Genomic DNA, 14,345 nt, shown 5'->3' with positions numbered 1-14,345 from the left:
CCATCACTAAAAAGGATGCTACCCTCCATAGCTAACAACATTGACACTTATTATCGACATTAGCATTGATGCTCGTCACTGTCAATAATATCGATATTTGATAATAGGTACTACACAAACGCATACATGCAAGTAGAGGTGTCAATATTTGACCCGACCCGAAAATTTCGGGTTCGGGTCAACCCGAACCCGAACCGGTTGGGTTCGGGTTAGGGATTTCGACCCGTTTGTAAAACCGATTTGGGTTCGGGTTGAACCGGAAACCCGAAATCAATCCAGTTTGACCCGGTTTTAATTAATTTAGGAGGATTTTAAAGGATTTTTATGAAATAAGTAAATGATATTTCAAAAAATTATAAACATTGTTTCTCAAATTAAATTAATCTTGATTTATTTTAAATTAATTGAAGTAAATCTTACCTTAATTTGATTTAGATTTAAATAAATTAAATTAAATAAAAAATTAATGAAAACATACCCGAAACGGGTCGGATTCGAAAAACTGACCCGTTTGTAAAAGCGAGTCGGATTCGGATCGGATTGAACAATATCAGGTCAATTTGACCCGTTACCCATTTTAGACAGCTCTACTGCAAGCACAGACACTTCCGTCAAGCTACCGCACTACAACATCTTTTCTCTCAACCTGTCCTCCATACCCCATGGCCGTCTCTCCTGCGTCGGGTCCTTTTTGTCCCATTAATCAACCTCTTATGGTTCCGTAGCGATTCCAGCGTCCTAAAAGCAATTCCACTGGCTAATTATCCCAATTCGATCTCCACCTCACTGTTATGGACTCCACCATCGCCGCCGCGCTCCTGTTCCTTCTCATCCTCTTCTTTTCATCACCGGCCAACCTTTTTCCTCCTTCTTCTCCCTCTTCTTCCCCCGATATCTCCACCTGCCTCCTTTCCTCGGGCGTTCACAACTTCTCCGTTGCCAAAGACTCCCCTTTCTTTATCCATCTCCTGACCTTCTCTATCCAAAACCTTCGCTTTTCACGCCCTTATCTACCTCGCCAGCTCGCCGCTGTCATCCTCCCCCACGACCTCCCTTCCCTCCGAGCCTCTATCCTCTGCTGCCGGGCATCCTCTCTTACAATCCGCCTCCGAAGCGGCGGCCACAGCTACGAGGGCCTCTCCTACCAAGCAGCCAGCCATGCCGGTTCCATCGCCGTCCTCGACCTCATGAACCTCGACCACATCGACGTCGACGCAGCCGGCCAAACTGCTTGGCTGCAAACCGGCGCCACTCTTGGCCAGCTCTACCATGCAGTTGCGGCCGCAGCCGCCGTTTCTTCACCCCAACCGCTTGCCTTCTCCGCTGGCTCCTGCCCCACCGTTGGCTCCGGTGGCCATATCGCCGGCGGCGGTTTCGGCCTTCTCTCGCGTAAATACGGCTTAGCCGCCGACAACGTGTTGGACGCCATTCTCGTTACGGCCGATGGGCGTTTCCTTGATCGGGAGTCTATGGGGGAGGATCTTTTCTGGGCCATACGCGGCGGCGGCGGTGGTGCCTGGGGGGCGGTTTTTGCCTGGAAGATCCAGCTTCAAATTGTTCCTATCCGGGTCTCCGCTTTCATCGTGAATCGGCCTGGTTCGAACCTTCATGTAGCTGAGCTGATCGATGCGTGGCAGAGGGTTTCCCCTACCCTTCCCGACGAGCTCTACGTCTCTTGCTTTGTGGGTGGCGGCCTACCGGAGTCAGAGCGATTAGGGATGTCAGCCACATTTAAGGGCCTATATCTCGGCTTGGCCAGTGACGCTCTGTCCACCATTGCAGACCAATTTCCTGAGCTTGATCTCCTGGACTGGGAGGTCCAAGAGATGAGTTGGATTGAGTCGGTTCTTTACTTCTCAGGTCTAAAGAGTGGGAGCTCCGTCGACAACCTCCTGGATCGGGATCTCCATTCTAAGACATTCTTTAAGGCCAAATCAGATTACGTTCGGACTCTCATTGAATTTCATGATCTTCTTAAACTGGTTAATCTGTTATCGACGGAGCCGAAGGCTTACTTAATCATGGACCCATATGGTGGATCGATGGCACGAAGGAGAAGCGATGATCTGCCATTTCCGCATCGGAGCGACAATCTTTATGCAATTCAACATTTGATTGAGTGGAAGGATGAAGATGATGATGGGGATAGGGAGAGGTACATGCAGTGGTTACGAGAATGGTATGAGTTCATGGGGCCAATGGTCTCCAGCGGACCGAGAGCAGCTTATGTGAATTATCTAGATTTGGATTTAGGGTACAGAGGATGGGCGACGGAGACTGAGGAAAGTGGAGATCCAGTGGAGGAGGCGAGGACATGGGGGGAGAGGTATTTCTTAGGGAATTATGATCGATTGGTTCGAGTGAAGACGATGATTGATCCAGACAATGTGTTTTGGAATGAACAGAGCATACCGCCATTAACGTTGAGATGTCCATTCACGAGGCATGGCAAGGAGAAATTTTTCTGTGCGGAGGGGGGAGCCAGCTCTATTTCTCGAGGCGAATCAGCTGCAGTCATTTCAGCAGTACTGAACTACGGTACCGAGCAGTATAGACCCACGATACAAAGATAAGGAATGACGTGACACATTCTGATTGGTCTCCAAATAACATTCGACTTTCGCACATAATAATTAATCCATGACAATGCATATAATTTATAAGGATTAAATTTTAATCATATAGGATCATATCTTCATTATTCAATTTATAGTTATAGCACCCACCATCCAACTGAATCATAAATCAAACAATATTTTTAAAATTTGAACAGACTCACTGTTCACATTGGAGAGAAAATACAAAATAATTTTCTATTTGACTTTCACGTGAAGATTTCCGGCAGCTGCAAATAGATTACGGCAGCTGCAAATAGATTATAACTGAATGACATTCGGTCGCATCAAAATGCCTAAGTTCTTGCAGAAACAATTGGATAGTAAAACTGGACAAAATTATCATAAATATAGTTAGCTTGTAATCATGCACCTCTTGTATTTTAAATGAAATTAATTGAATATTGTTTCAAAAAATTTTGTAATTCTTTTATGTAATTTAATAGGGTTTGAAATGGCCTATATAATTCATTCCAGATGAGCTTGATCCAAAATTAAGGTCTGATGTTTTATGAAGTTTATTATAAAATTATTATGAGAAAAATAATTTAACTATTATGATTACAAAAAATATCATTCTATCATAGAAAAGTTTGAAAATCAGTAAGAAATAAAAATAGTAGACAATCCAAATTATGATTGTTGCTGGAAAAGAAAAATAATGAGAAGGTTGCCCCAACTCCCAAACATATCCTAAATCATAATTGCGGTTTGAGTTTTTTTTTTTTTCTAAAAAATTAAGTTTATGTCTAGATATTCTAAGAAAAAATTGATCAAAATAAAATTTAGAATTTTTAGATTTATTTTTAGTTTAAAAGAGAAGCATAATACAAAGTTAAGTTTTGGAAATATGATTCGAAATGAGCATATACGTGAAAAGGTTGAGTAGCTCCAGTGCAAGATAAGATTAGATAGAGACGCCTTAGATGATTTGGTCACATTAAACAGAGGCCTTCCGATGACCCAGTTAGGGAAGTTGAGATATTAGATTTGACTTATGTTAAGAAAGGTAGAGGTAGACCTAAAAAGACTTGGTTAGAAAATATTAGAAATGATATTTCTTTATTATATTTAAATAAGAATTTAAATTTTAACCGAACACAACGACGAAAAAGAATTCATGTAGCCGACCTCACATAGTGGGACAAAGAGTACTTGATGTTGTTATTACTTTTAGTTTATTCATAAATAAATTATTTTGTATTACACTTACCCCAAAAAAGATCTAAAAATTTTAAATTCTTCCTGATAATTTTTTTTATAGCATTATCTTCAAATAATTTTTTTTCTTAGTTCAAACAAATCTTGGAGAAAATGAAGAAGGAAAAAAATAGAGTAGGATCAATCCACAATGAAATTCAAGAAAAGTAGGCAAGAATGATTCTTAGAGCCTTTTGGAATCATTTTATTTTCCATCTTTTTCTGAACTTTGGCGTGGACAAGAAGGAGCATAGAGGACTTTGTCAAGAAGGAAACCCAATGTAATTATTTAATTAAGATTCTATTTTTTTTTGTGCGGCTTTCTTACTGTTTTAACTTTTCAATATAAAAATTTAAATTTTTTTAATAGAAGAAGCAGTAAAAAAGTCGTCTCAAATAAAGTCTAAGATTTTATTGTGATCATCTTTATTTTTCTTTTTAAAAATTATATTTATTTAATATACATATATATAACTTTTTAATAATTTTTTATATTAAAAACTAAATTAAAATATTTTTAGTGTTTTAATAACAACTATTATCATCAATATCACTGCTTACAATCATGGACCATCATTCCAACACGTAAAATAATGAAACTAAACCTACATTTTTTAAAATATTAAATATATTTTATTTATTTCAAAATATGAAAAATATAAAAATACGACAAAAAAGTCCAAAAATTATTGATATTTAATTTTGAGCGAATTAAATACAAAGCAAGAAGATCTACCTTTCAAGGCAGCTTTCTTGTGCTTGTTTGGTAACTGCGCACTAGTCCTGATAAATCCAGCCTAATCCTTGTCTTGCTCTTTACCTGCTTTAGCGATAAGAGTTTTATTCTTCTTTCTTTGTTTATCTTTTCAGGGTTGGATCACATTTTCTTTGTAAAATTTTAATTTCGGCTCGAAATGAAGAGATGCGTTTGCCATTATTCTCTATAAAATTATGGAGTTTGGGATAATTTTCTTACCGTTTTTTAAATTAGCTTTTATCAACAGTTGTTTAATTTGGTTGGTGGGCGAGTGCAGTTGTAAATCCCCCAACCCGTGCTCTATTCCTCTCTAGCGGCAGCGCTTGTTAAGTGAGACTCAATTAAGTGCGGGCCAGGAGGTTCTTGGGGTGGGTGCCTCTTCTAGGCCAGTCGAGGATTAGTCACGTCGTGAAACGCCCTTTCGGGGGTGGCAGCGGGTATTGGATTCTCCGTTCCAAAAAAAAGCTTTTCTATTAAAAAATTGATTTAGAAACAAAAAAGCTGCAAGGCTTCTTTTAGGCAGTTTTTTACCACTATGTTTTTTGCTACTTCTCAATTTTTTTTTGTTAGAAAGTGAGGAAGAAATAATAAAAAAACTGTCAGCCTATGAAAAAATTTTTATAAAGATATTTTCATGCAAAAATTATAAGAGAGCTTAGTTTTTATGTGATACCTGTTATATGATTAAGTGGAAAGATGATAAGAATATTGATACATATTAAAAATTTCATTTGATCAAACACAAATCTTAATAAATCATTTGACTTGAATATGTTTGTAATTAAATTTAAGGCTATATGAACTCCGATTTCGACAAGCTTATAGCCAAGGAGTCCGTTCAACGTGAATCGAATCCAACTATGCCAAAAAAGTGATATGATCCGACTTCAAATAAGCCCAAATTAAATATGATAGAAAATTTTATGATATTAATTAAATGATCGAACAATCAACAATTTTTTCACAGTTAACATCAAAACGAATATCTCTACTACAAAAAAATAGAGCTACAATTTTGGACTTCTCCCGGCGACTATCGCATCACAATCTTGGTGACCTGTGTTGATTGTTTAGCAAGTGGCTAGAAGAGCAAATTTGTCTTTCTTTTGATGTGTTTAGACTTGTTCTTATTATTTCACAAGATTGTTTACATGGGATATATCATAATAATGGAAGAGAATTTTTGGTTGATCTTATTATCGAATTCACAATATTGACAATAGAATATGAAATAATTTCTTAGGAAGGCCAACTAGTTTTATCAAAGCTAATACAAAAAATTCAAAAGTTTTTTCATATTTAATATTTTTTAACTAGAAGCACCTCCTTAAAGCAGCTTTCTAGTTCTATATAACCCATAGTACCAACATATGCTTCAATGCATTACATATGCTTGAATGCATTAGTGATACTTTGCTATAGAGACATGAGTGCTACATAAGCATTTCAAATGAAATCTTAGGAATGAAACTACAAGCTACACAATCATTTATACGAATTAAATCATAAGCTACACAAGCATTTCCAATGAAATCACAAAATAATAGTAGAAAACAAAAAATTATATGAAACCATAAGCAAAACATGGACGGAGTTGTGCCGAGCATGCAAACACGAGCGTGAGCTCAGGTTAGGGGACAAACATGCCAAGGAGAGGAAGAGCTAGAAGCGAGTAGACAGACTTTAGGCTTCGACACAGTTGTGTTCTCTTCGATCGAAGGCAATGAGAGTGGATCTATGCACGAAAATGAAAGAAACGTGAAGAGGGTTAGTCGATCAACTCGAGATAGAAAGGGGAGAGACGAGCGTCGAATCGGGTATAAGGGCTAGGGTTTCGATGCTGGGCTATACCAGCCGTCAAATCAGTGCAAAAATGATGGTTTTAGGGCGGCGGTTTTCAAACCGCCCTTAACAACTGTTGCCAAAAATCATATTTTTTAATAGTGAAATAATACAACAAGATCAGTTAAATTTAAGATCATTAATATATTCAAAATCAATGCTGGTAATCTAACATAATGTTTTGACATTTTACATAAATCTGCTCAAATATTACTTCAAAAATTTATAAATGAACCTTAATTCTCCACATGGTGGAAACTAATTAGGCTTCGTTTGGGACGGCTTTCTCACTACTTTTTAAAGCAAATTTTTAATATAAAAATTTTAATTTTTGTACTAAAAAAAATATTTTAAAAAACAATAAAAAAATCGTCCCAAAGTAGGTCTTGAGCTATTAATCATTGTACACTTTATCCCTTGATCTTCTTTATCTATTAATCATTTATGGATTAGCATTCTGCCGTAGAGCTTTTAAAATCATGATGTGATTACAGAAAACTTCCTTATCTATATGGACGGTGACATTGACCGTAAAGTCCTCTAAAAAATGATCAATAATTAGGTGAAAAGATATCATGGAAGGATAAGGAATATTATTTTTCCACATAAAACAACCTTCATGAACAAGACACGCAGAGCGCATTTAAATTTTGCTATTAAATGACTCAATATTAAATCAATCCAGCAAAAAGTTTCATGGCTTTCGCAATAGATTTGTAACCCAACTCATCTTAGTCTGTTGATTGAGATGTTTGACTACTAATCGAGAGGTCTTAGGTTCGAGTCTCGTGTATGTTATGTATGTGAGTTTGTCTTAATTGGCCTAAGTCCACTGCCTTAGGCTTAAGATTTGTTGATGTTTGCATTGCAACTTAGTACTCAAAAGATGGTAATAGTGATTGCTTTAACATGAAATGCAATTGAGTTTTTTTTGTTCTCATGAACCTCTCCCACGTAGAAAATAAGATCCTATTTATAGTTTTTTTAGAGAGAAACTTTGGTTAGTTGGCCAAAATCCAAAATACTCCATCGAATAGTTCATGTTGATCTCTTTAATCATAGATCATTTATTCAATATAAGTATCTTAATGACTTCATAATTAAATAATCATGGGTCCATTCAATTCATCTCATCGAGCCACTCAATTTTGTTATAAGTACTCAACATTTGGATATCATTTGTTTATTCTAAAACTTATGTTTTTTTGAGATTTTTGATCTACTTGTATATATTGAGGCTTATGGCTTCTAAGATTTTTATATACATATATCTTATGAGGCTTATTTCTTCTGAAATTATGTATATATATATATCTTATGAGATTTATGCGTAACGAGATTTTTGGATGAGTGAAGATTATTGCTACTCAACCTCGAACAAATCAATCAATTGGATGCAAGTGAATTTATATTTCAACTAATCTGACTTTTCACGAACGAACTAAACACATCGAAATAGATTGATATACCCTTTAGATTAGTTTCATATTCGACCGATACATTTACCAAGTCGTCATCTCTTACTACTATGGCTTACTTAGCATCCAAGTTGGGTATCAAAGACCATTTTGGGAAGGAGTATTGAAGCCGTGTCATTTGTGCTTCTTGTAATGTAGTTTCTTTTGTTTTTTGTTTTTTTGTTTTATCATTTATATACAAAGTTGATCATGCACAACTATAAAAAATGAAAAATAATAATAAAGTTTCTTTCACTTTCATTTTCTTACCTGATGCAAAAAAAATATAAACATCAATCTCATGATTAATTCTAATGCTCAACTAATAAGCCACCATCTCATTAAAAAAGATGTGACAGCTACATTACAATAGATCAATAATACAAATTTACAAAAAAGATATTTTCACTACTAATATGTGGTGGAGATAATGCCAAAATTAATTTTGTTATAAAAATATTTGCTTGATTTGCATTCAAATTTGGAATGGGTATTTGTGTAAAATGGTAATTACATTTTTTTTTAACAGGGGTATCTACCTGCTGCCACCCCCTTTAGGAGGAACAATTATTACGTCCTCCAACCGGACGTAGAAGAATGTACGGTCGGAGGCCAACGCGCCAAAAAATGAGAAATACCGAGCAATACCAAACAATAACGAGGAATACCATCACGTGAAGATCTAATACCGAGTTATACCAAGCTATACCGAGCAATACCGAGTTATACAAAAGTTGTACCGAGTTTTTCCTAGAAAAAGCTCGGTACTGCTCGGTATAACTTGGTATTGTTCTTCACAGAGCGGTATTCTTCGTTATTATCAAATAATATCAAGCAATACCGAGCAAATACGGAGTTTTTTTACTGGATTTTGCCTCCGACCGGACGTTCTTCTACGTCCTTACACCGGACCTAATAAAAGTTCCTTTAGGAGACGCTTTGATTGATTAACTAATTCCTTGATGAGCTTACCAGCAACCAGCCCCACAGGTGCAGGAACCACAGTTATTTTCTCCTCACTTAAGGGGTCACGCCGCATGAGGGGGGATTCGAACATGGGTTAGGGGGTTTCCAAACATGCTTGCCCACCAACCCAGCTAAGCTCGGTGGGGTAATTAACACTAATTTCATCACAATTTTTTTATCAAAATAAGACATTATAGCTTATTATTATTTAATAATATTAATTGTATTTTTAATCGCTCTTTTTTACATGATATTAGTCTTATAGTTATTTTCATTTCTTAAAAATCTTAGTAAAATTTAATGCTTTTTAGGACTTACACTACTTTCTATATCAGCGAAAAATGGGTTGTTGAGATTAATAAAATTAATTATATATCGCCTTCATAATGCTTAGTTCAATCGTTAGAGATTATAGCTTAGATCAGCCTCTCTTTGATATCAATAGGATCAAGAAAGCTAAATAAAAACCGATGTTAGGGTTACTTGAAAAGAAGTAGAAGAAGATTTCTTGATCATTTGCATTTGACAAATCACTAGAAAATTCGTCCAATCAAGTAAAAATCTCCATTTAATTTTTGAATTAAAAGTTTTTATAATTAATTCAAGGTCATGTGGATTTTAATTTTAGCAAATTTATAGTTGAACTGAATGTGTTGATGAGATGAGTCTAATAGCACCAAAAATATGTTGATTCGAGACCAAATGATCCAAATTGAACACTTGAAGCGTAATTAGAAATTTCATGATATTAATTGAATGATGAAATGATCATTGAAAATAAGCTTACTCGTTAATTCACCGTTACATTTAATCCCCAAATGTAATATTCTTGCATGCTTATAATAAAAAAAAAAAAATCAAAATACGCATTTTGACTAGAGGAATCTAACCAACCCAAAATCACTCAATTCCAAGCTAACTAAGCACTTAAATGTTAAAAAAAAAAGTTGATGATCAAGGGATTCAACATAGGTCGTCCAATAGAATATTTTGGAATTTTGGCTAAATTTTCCAAAATTAAATTGATGCCCTTGCTTTATATGAAAGATGCATGAGTTTTAACTTTGACTTGAAATTGAAGAGAGCTAGAAGATCCGAGGAATTCTTGAGCACCACCCGACATTCAATACAGGCATTCAATGCTAACAACTGCTATTGTTGATCCATCATTGCCCTTCCAATATCGCCAATCCATCAACACTTGACTATAATTGCTTGAATATTATCACCAGTCCGCCGTTACCTAAATTTCATCACCCAACCACCTTTATTACCCTACTATGATCTCTTGACCACCATCATTGTACCATGTTCTCCCAATTACCATTGTCTGTCTACCATCACTCAAATGCCATCTCCCTTTATCTTCTTACTAACAATGTCGATGCACATCGTTGCCTAGACAATCAATGTACAATGCTGACACAAAAGCTAACACTAGCCAATTTTGTTTCTAATTGTTTCCAACAACATCGATATGTGCAATCATTAACACTATTGATGCACGCTGTCGACATCAACTCTAACTTTCATCATCAACATAAAGAGTTATACTAGATTTATTGGTTTTGGTCTTCTCTCCTCAATTGAGATTAATCAAACAAACTATAAATGATCTCTTATTGATAACTTCAATACCTATATGCCCCTTCAAATTCTATCATGAAATCCATCATCTATAATTCATGTCTACTAAATTGTATATATCAAATCCTTACCCAATTACAAAAAAATGTTATCATTTATAACTAATGATATATACATTATTGAATCAGATCAATGTGCCCATACTCCATAGCTTTACCATTTTCTTAGTTTCCCCATAAGAATGTTGTCTCTATGAGTTGCTCTCGACCTATCCTATATGTATGTCTGCGAGGTATTTGTATAAAGTGATGAAGATAAACTCTCTTTTTCTTTATTATCATGAATTTTCTAGTACACAACAGTACTAAAATAATAGTCTTATATTACATAATCTTCTTGTTCGTCCCAAATTCAACATCATTCATATATTCAGATGATGATTAAACGACCAACTTTTCTAAGATATAACCTATATTAACACTAACAAAAGACACACATAAAATCCAAAAAAAAAAAAAAATCACTTGTAAACAATACTTTAGACAAAATTATCATCCCAACCAAGGAAAAGCATTAATTTTCATATTATCTATTAATAATATTAGTAAGTACAACTTAACAATAATCATGATTACAATTGAAAAACATTCCATGGGAAAAATGTTGGAATTGTTAATAATTAAAAATAGTCACACTGCCTCAATAGACTCCTTGCTCTCCCTACCACCTTCAATTTGCTTTACTTCTATGCCATGGGCCTCCTTGCTCTTACCCCACAAAAGGATATAAAGTCCAAAAATCACAAGGATGGACCCCAAAAGACTGCCAACATATTACAAAAGCAACTGGTTAACATAAATTAATATTTTTAAAATGAATTTTTTATAAAAAAAATTTAGAATTAAAAATTTTAGTACTTGAATGCTTTGTTCCAAACGAAGTCTAAGATTTTTTTTGGAACAACTTTTTAATTGCTTTTAAAGTAATTATTAGGTAAAACTATTTTAGAACTAAAAAGTTGCTTTAGAAATTAATAAGAAAGCTGTCGCAAATGAAGCCTTAGGCTTTGTTTGGTCGGCTTTCTTATTGCTTTCTAAAACAATTTTTTAGTATAGTATTTTTTAGTTTTAAAAAAAATTTGTACTAAAAAATTATTTTATAAATCAATTAAAAGCAGTCCCAAACGAAACCTTAATGTATATATATATGTATAAAGCTTTAATTAGAAGAATAACTGATTACCTTCCAAGGTGCAATGGCTCTCCAAGAATGTAAAGATCAATGGCGCCTACAATAAATTGGGTCAATGGATTAAACGCTGCAGTAAAGACAGGACCTTTTTGCTTAATGCACCATGACGATGCCAACAAACAGATTCCTGAACCCATCAGACCCTGAAGATCACAAAGATCATTAAAAAATACACATCATAGCATACAAGCAGATTTTAATATACTTCTTGTTGAACAAATATGTATCCTCAGCCAGAAAAAGAAGGGCCCATATGAGCATTAGCTTACCGAGTATAACACGGTAGCAATCTCCAACTTCGAACTAAAAGCCCAAACTGAAGCTCTTCTCTGCGTAACCAAGTTCAGCACTGAAACCTGTAAGAAACTTTGGAAGAACATAACTGTAGTGCTAGTATACAGTGCAGGATAGATCTTCAGTATCTTGGACTGGACAAGGAACCAAGATGACCAGCTAGAGCAAGCTCCAAACAAAGCAAAAGACCCCAAAATCCATTTCCAAGTCCTGGTGTGATTGATAGACTCAGCTTCTTTGTGCTGGGAGGATTGAAAGCTGTGAGATGGGCTACTTAGAGCCATTCCTTTGTATAAAGTAAGCAGCAATGCACCTGCAACGCACACTGTAGCTCCCATTATCTTCATCATCCCAGCTTTGGTCTTTAGGTCCACTCTCTCAAGTCTGCATTATTGTTAAAGAGTTTTTAACTTAATTTCTTAACGCTGAAAGTAATAGGGTTATCAAATCTTTTCATAAAGAGAAGAAAGAAGAAAGACCGGAATGGCAGGGCCATGAGGAAAGTCGTGACAGGAACCATGTTGAGAAAAGCACAGGCAAAGGTAGCAGACGTGTACTGTAGCCCGATAAAGAACAAATATTGGGTGAGAGAGACCCTGCAATTCAGTAAATAATACAACACATTAAGAAAAAGAACACTTACTTTATACTAATTATGAAAGGCTAGAAAAAAATTCTATGTTGCTCACTTATAATGGAAAACAACATGCTTTGGTCAAGAAAAAGAGAGCAACAGAGAAAAAAATTTAACAGAGAAAGAGGGAGAGAGAGATTACCCAAGGAGAGCACTAATGAAGATATACATGAATATCTCCGTTGTGAGCTTCAAAATAGCCTTGCGCTCGCACACGTAGGCCACTGGAGCCATGAACAAAGCTGCAACAAGCTGACGAAGAATGATCAGAACCAGGCGATTCATCCCTTCATCAATCGCTTTCTTAACCATTACGTTCATAACTGCAAATGCCAGTGATACTAACACCATCACTACCACTGGCTTCCATCCCATCTTCTATTCTTAAATCTTCTTAGTTCTGTTAAGCTTTCTGAAATAAAAATACTGTCCATCCATCTCTATTTAAACTCTTCCATAAGCTACAGTACTGTACTCGTAGCAAAAAACATTTCAGTCACATATTGATGGCGGAAGCATCAAGTCTCTCTTATTAGCAAGAATCCACGTTTTAATTGTTTGCTAATTAAACATGATTAAAGCTTGCTTTTCTTTGCATTTTCGAAAATTCAAGGAGAATGTAATCCTTTTTTTAATTAGTATCCAATGCTCAACTCCAATATGATCCGATTCCAAAGCAGGTATTAGTTTTTTTTTGTCACATGGGACTAGGACCCAACAAACAGTGTTACTGTTTCACTTTAGCCTCTTCAGCATGGGAAGGGTTTGGATATGAAATCATCTATGAGATGTGGGACTAAATAATCATTTTCCATGTTAATCTATAACCACCAGATTAAAATTCACTTGTCTTCCGCCCAGGCATGCGTGTTCATATCCATCTTTCACCCTCATTATGCTTGGGAGAGGAAATTGACCGAGTGCATCAAAGCAGATGACGTAGAACAAACTTGTTGTGAATTCTTGGAGGAAAGGAATGGAGATATCATGTAAGTAAGAGGAAGAGATGATCAAAGATTCAATAAAAGCTATCATGGATTATCTCAATTGAAAAATCGGAGACATCCAAGAAGTGTTGGCGGCATTTCAAAAGGAATTGTCTGAATAGAGAAGAATGATAAGGAGCTGAGCTCAAAGAAGAGGTAAACTTAACAGTGGCAACAAATTCAGATGTACACGATTCAACTGATGTGTTGGTTGCATTCAATGCTATTATGTGGGTCACTATTTTTTGTTTAATACAATATAAAATCGGACCATAGTGGAGATTGCTAGTATTTGGTCTAGTTTTAAAATTAGGTCTACCTGTTATTTATCAACATAACATATAGGTTATAGTTACTATGCAAGAAGTCATATCAGTGTCAAGTTGCTTATTTATATATATAGTTCATAGTTAGGTTGGTCTCTAAGGTTTGTATTTTGAGAAATTATTCTGTGTGGAGACCGGACGCAGAACGTTATTGAAAGAACAACCAAAATGCGCTACATCAGCAGTACCGAGTAGTATTGAGCCGCGAGAGGTACCGAGCAAGAGATAACGTGGCGTATTTTGATTCGTCTCCCGACAACGTTCGACATTCACACAAAATAATTAATCTTGTATTCTCAAGAATAAATCAATAAACATTTGTGTTATGTGAGCTCTCTCTCTCCTACTCTCTCTCAATTTTACTGTCTCTAGATGGAAGAAGGAAGAAGCAAGAAGCCAAGAAGCATCATCTTCCTTCAAGAATTTATAA

The 14,345-nt window shown here is 35.5% G+C and overlaps 2 protein-coding genes across 2 annotated transcripts; one reads left to right on the top strand and one right to left on the bottom strand.

Moving 5' to 3' along the window:
• Nucleotides 1-615: 615 nt before the first annotated feature.
• LOC110094434 (reticuline oxidase-like) lies at nt 616-3,062 on the top strand. The gene has a single exon (XM_020819666.2). It carries the CDS (start codon nt 792-794, stop codon nt 2,571-2,573), a length of 1,782 nt encoding a protein of 593 aa, XP_020675325.1. The 5' UTR covers nt 616-791; the 3' UTR covers nt 2,574-3,062.
• Nucleotides 3,063-11,049: 7,987 nt separating this feature from the next.
• On the bottom strand, nt 11,050-12,978 carry LOC110094457 (WAT1-related protein At3g30340). The gene is made up of 5 exons (XM_020819697.2): nt 12,746-12,978; nt 12,449-12,565; nt 11,945-12,353; nt 11,667-11,818; nt 11,050-11,246 (listed from the first exon to the last, which is right to left on the bottom strand). The coding sequence occupies exons 1-5, from the start codon at nt 12,976-12,978 to the stop codon at nt 11,114-11,116; spliced, it is 1,044 nt and encodes a 347-aa protein (XP_020675356.1). The 3' UTR covers nt 11,050-11,113.
• Nucleotides 12,979-14,345: the final 1,367 nt, after the last annotated feature.

This window comes from Dendrobium catenatum, unplaced genomic scaffold (genome assembly GCF_001605985.2).
Source record: "Dendrobium catenatum unplaced genomic scaffold, ASM160598v2 fragScaff_scaffold_629, whole genome shotgun sequence".
In the NCBI taxonomy this organism is placed as follows: Eukaryota; Viridiplantae; Streptophyta; class Magnoliopsida; order Asparagales; family Orchidaceae; genus Dendrobium; species Dendrobium catenatum.
This window is presented reverse-complemented; position numbering and strand designations above follow the sequence as displayed.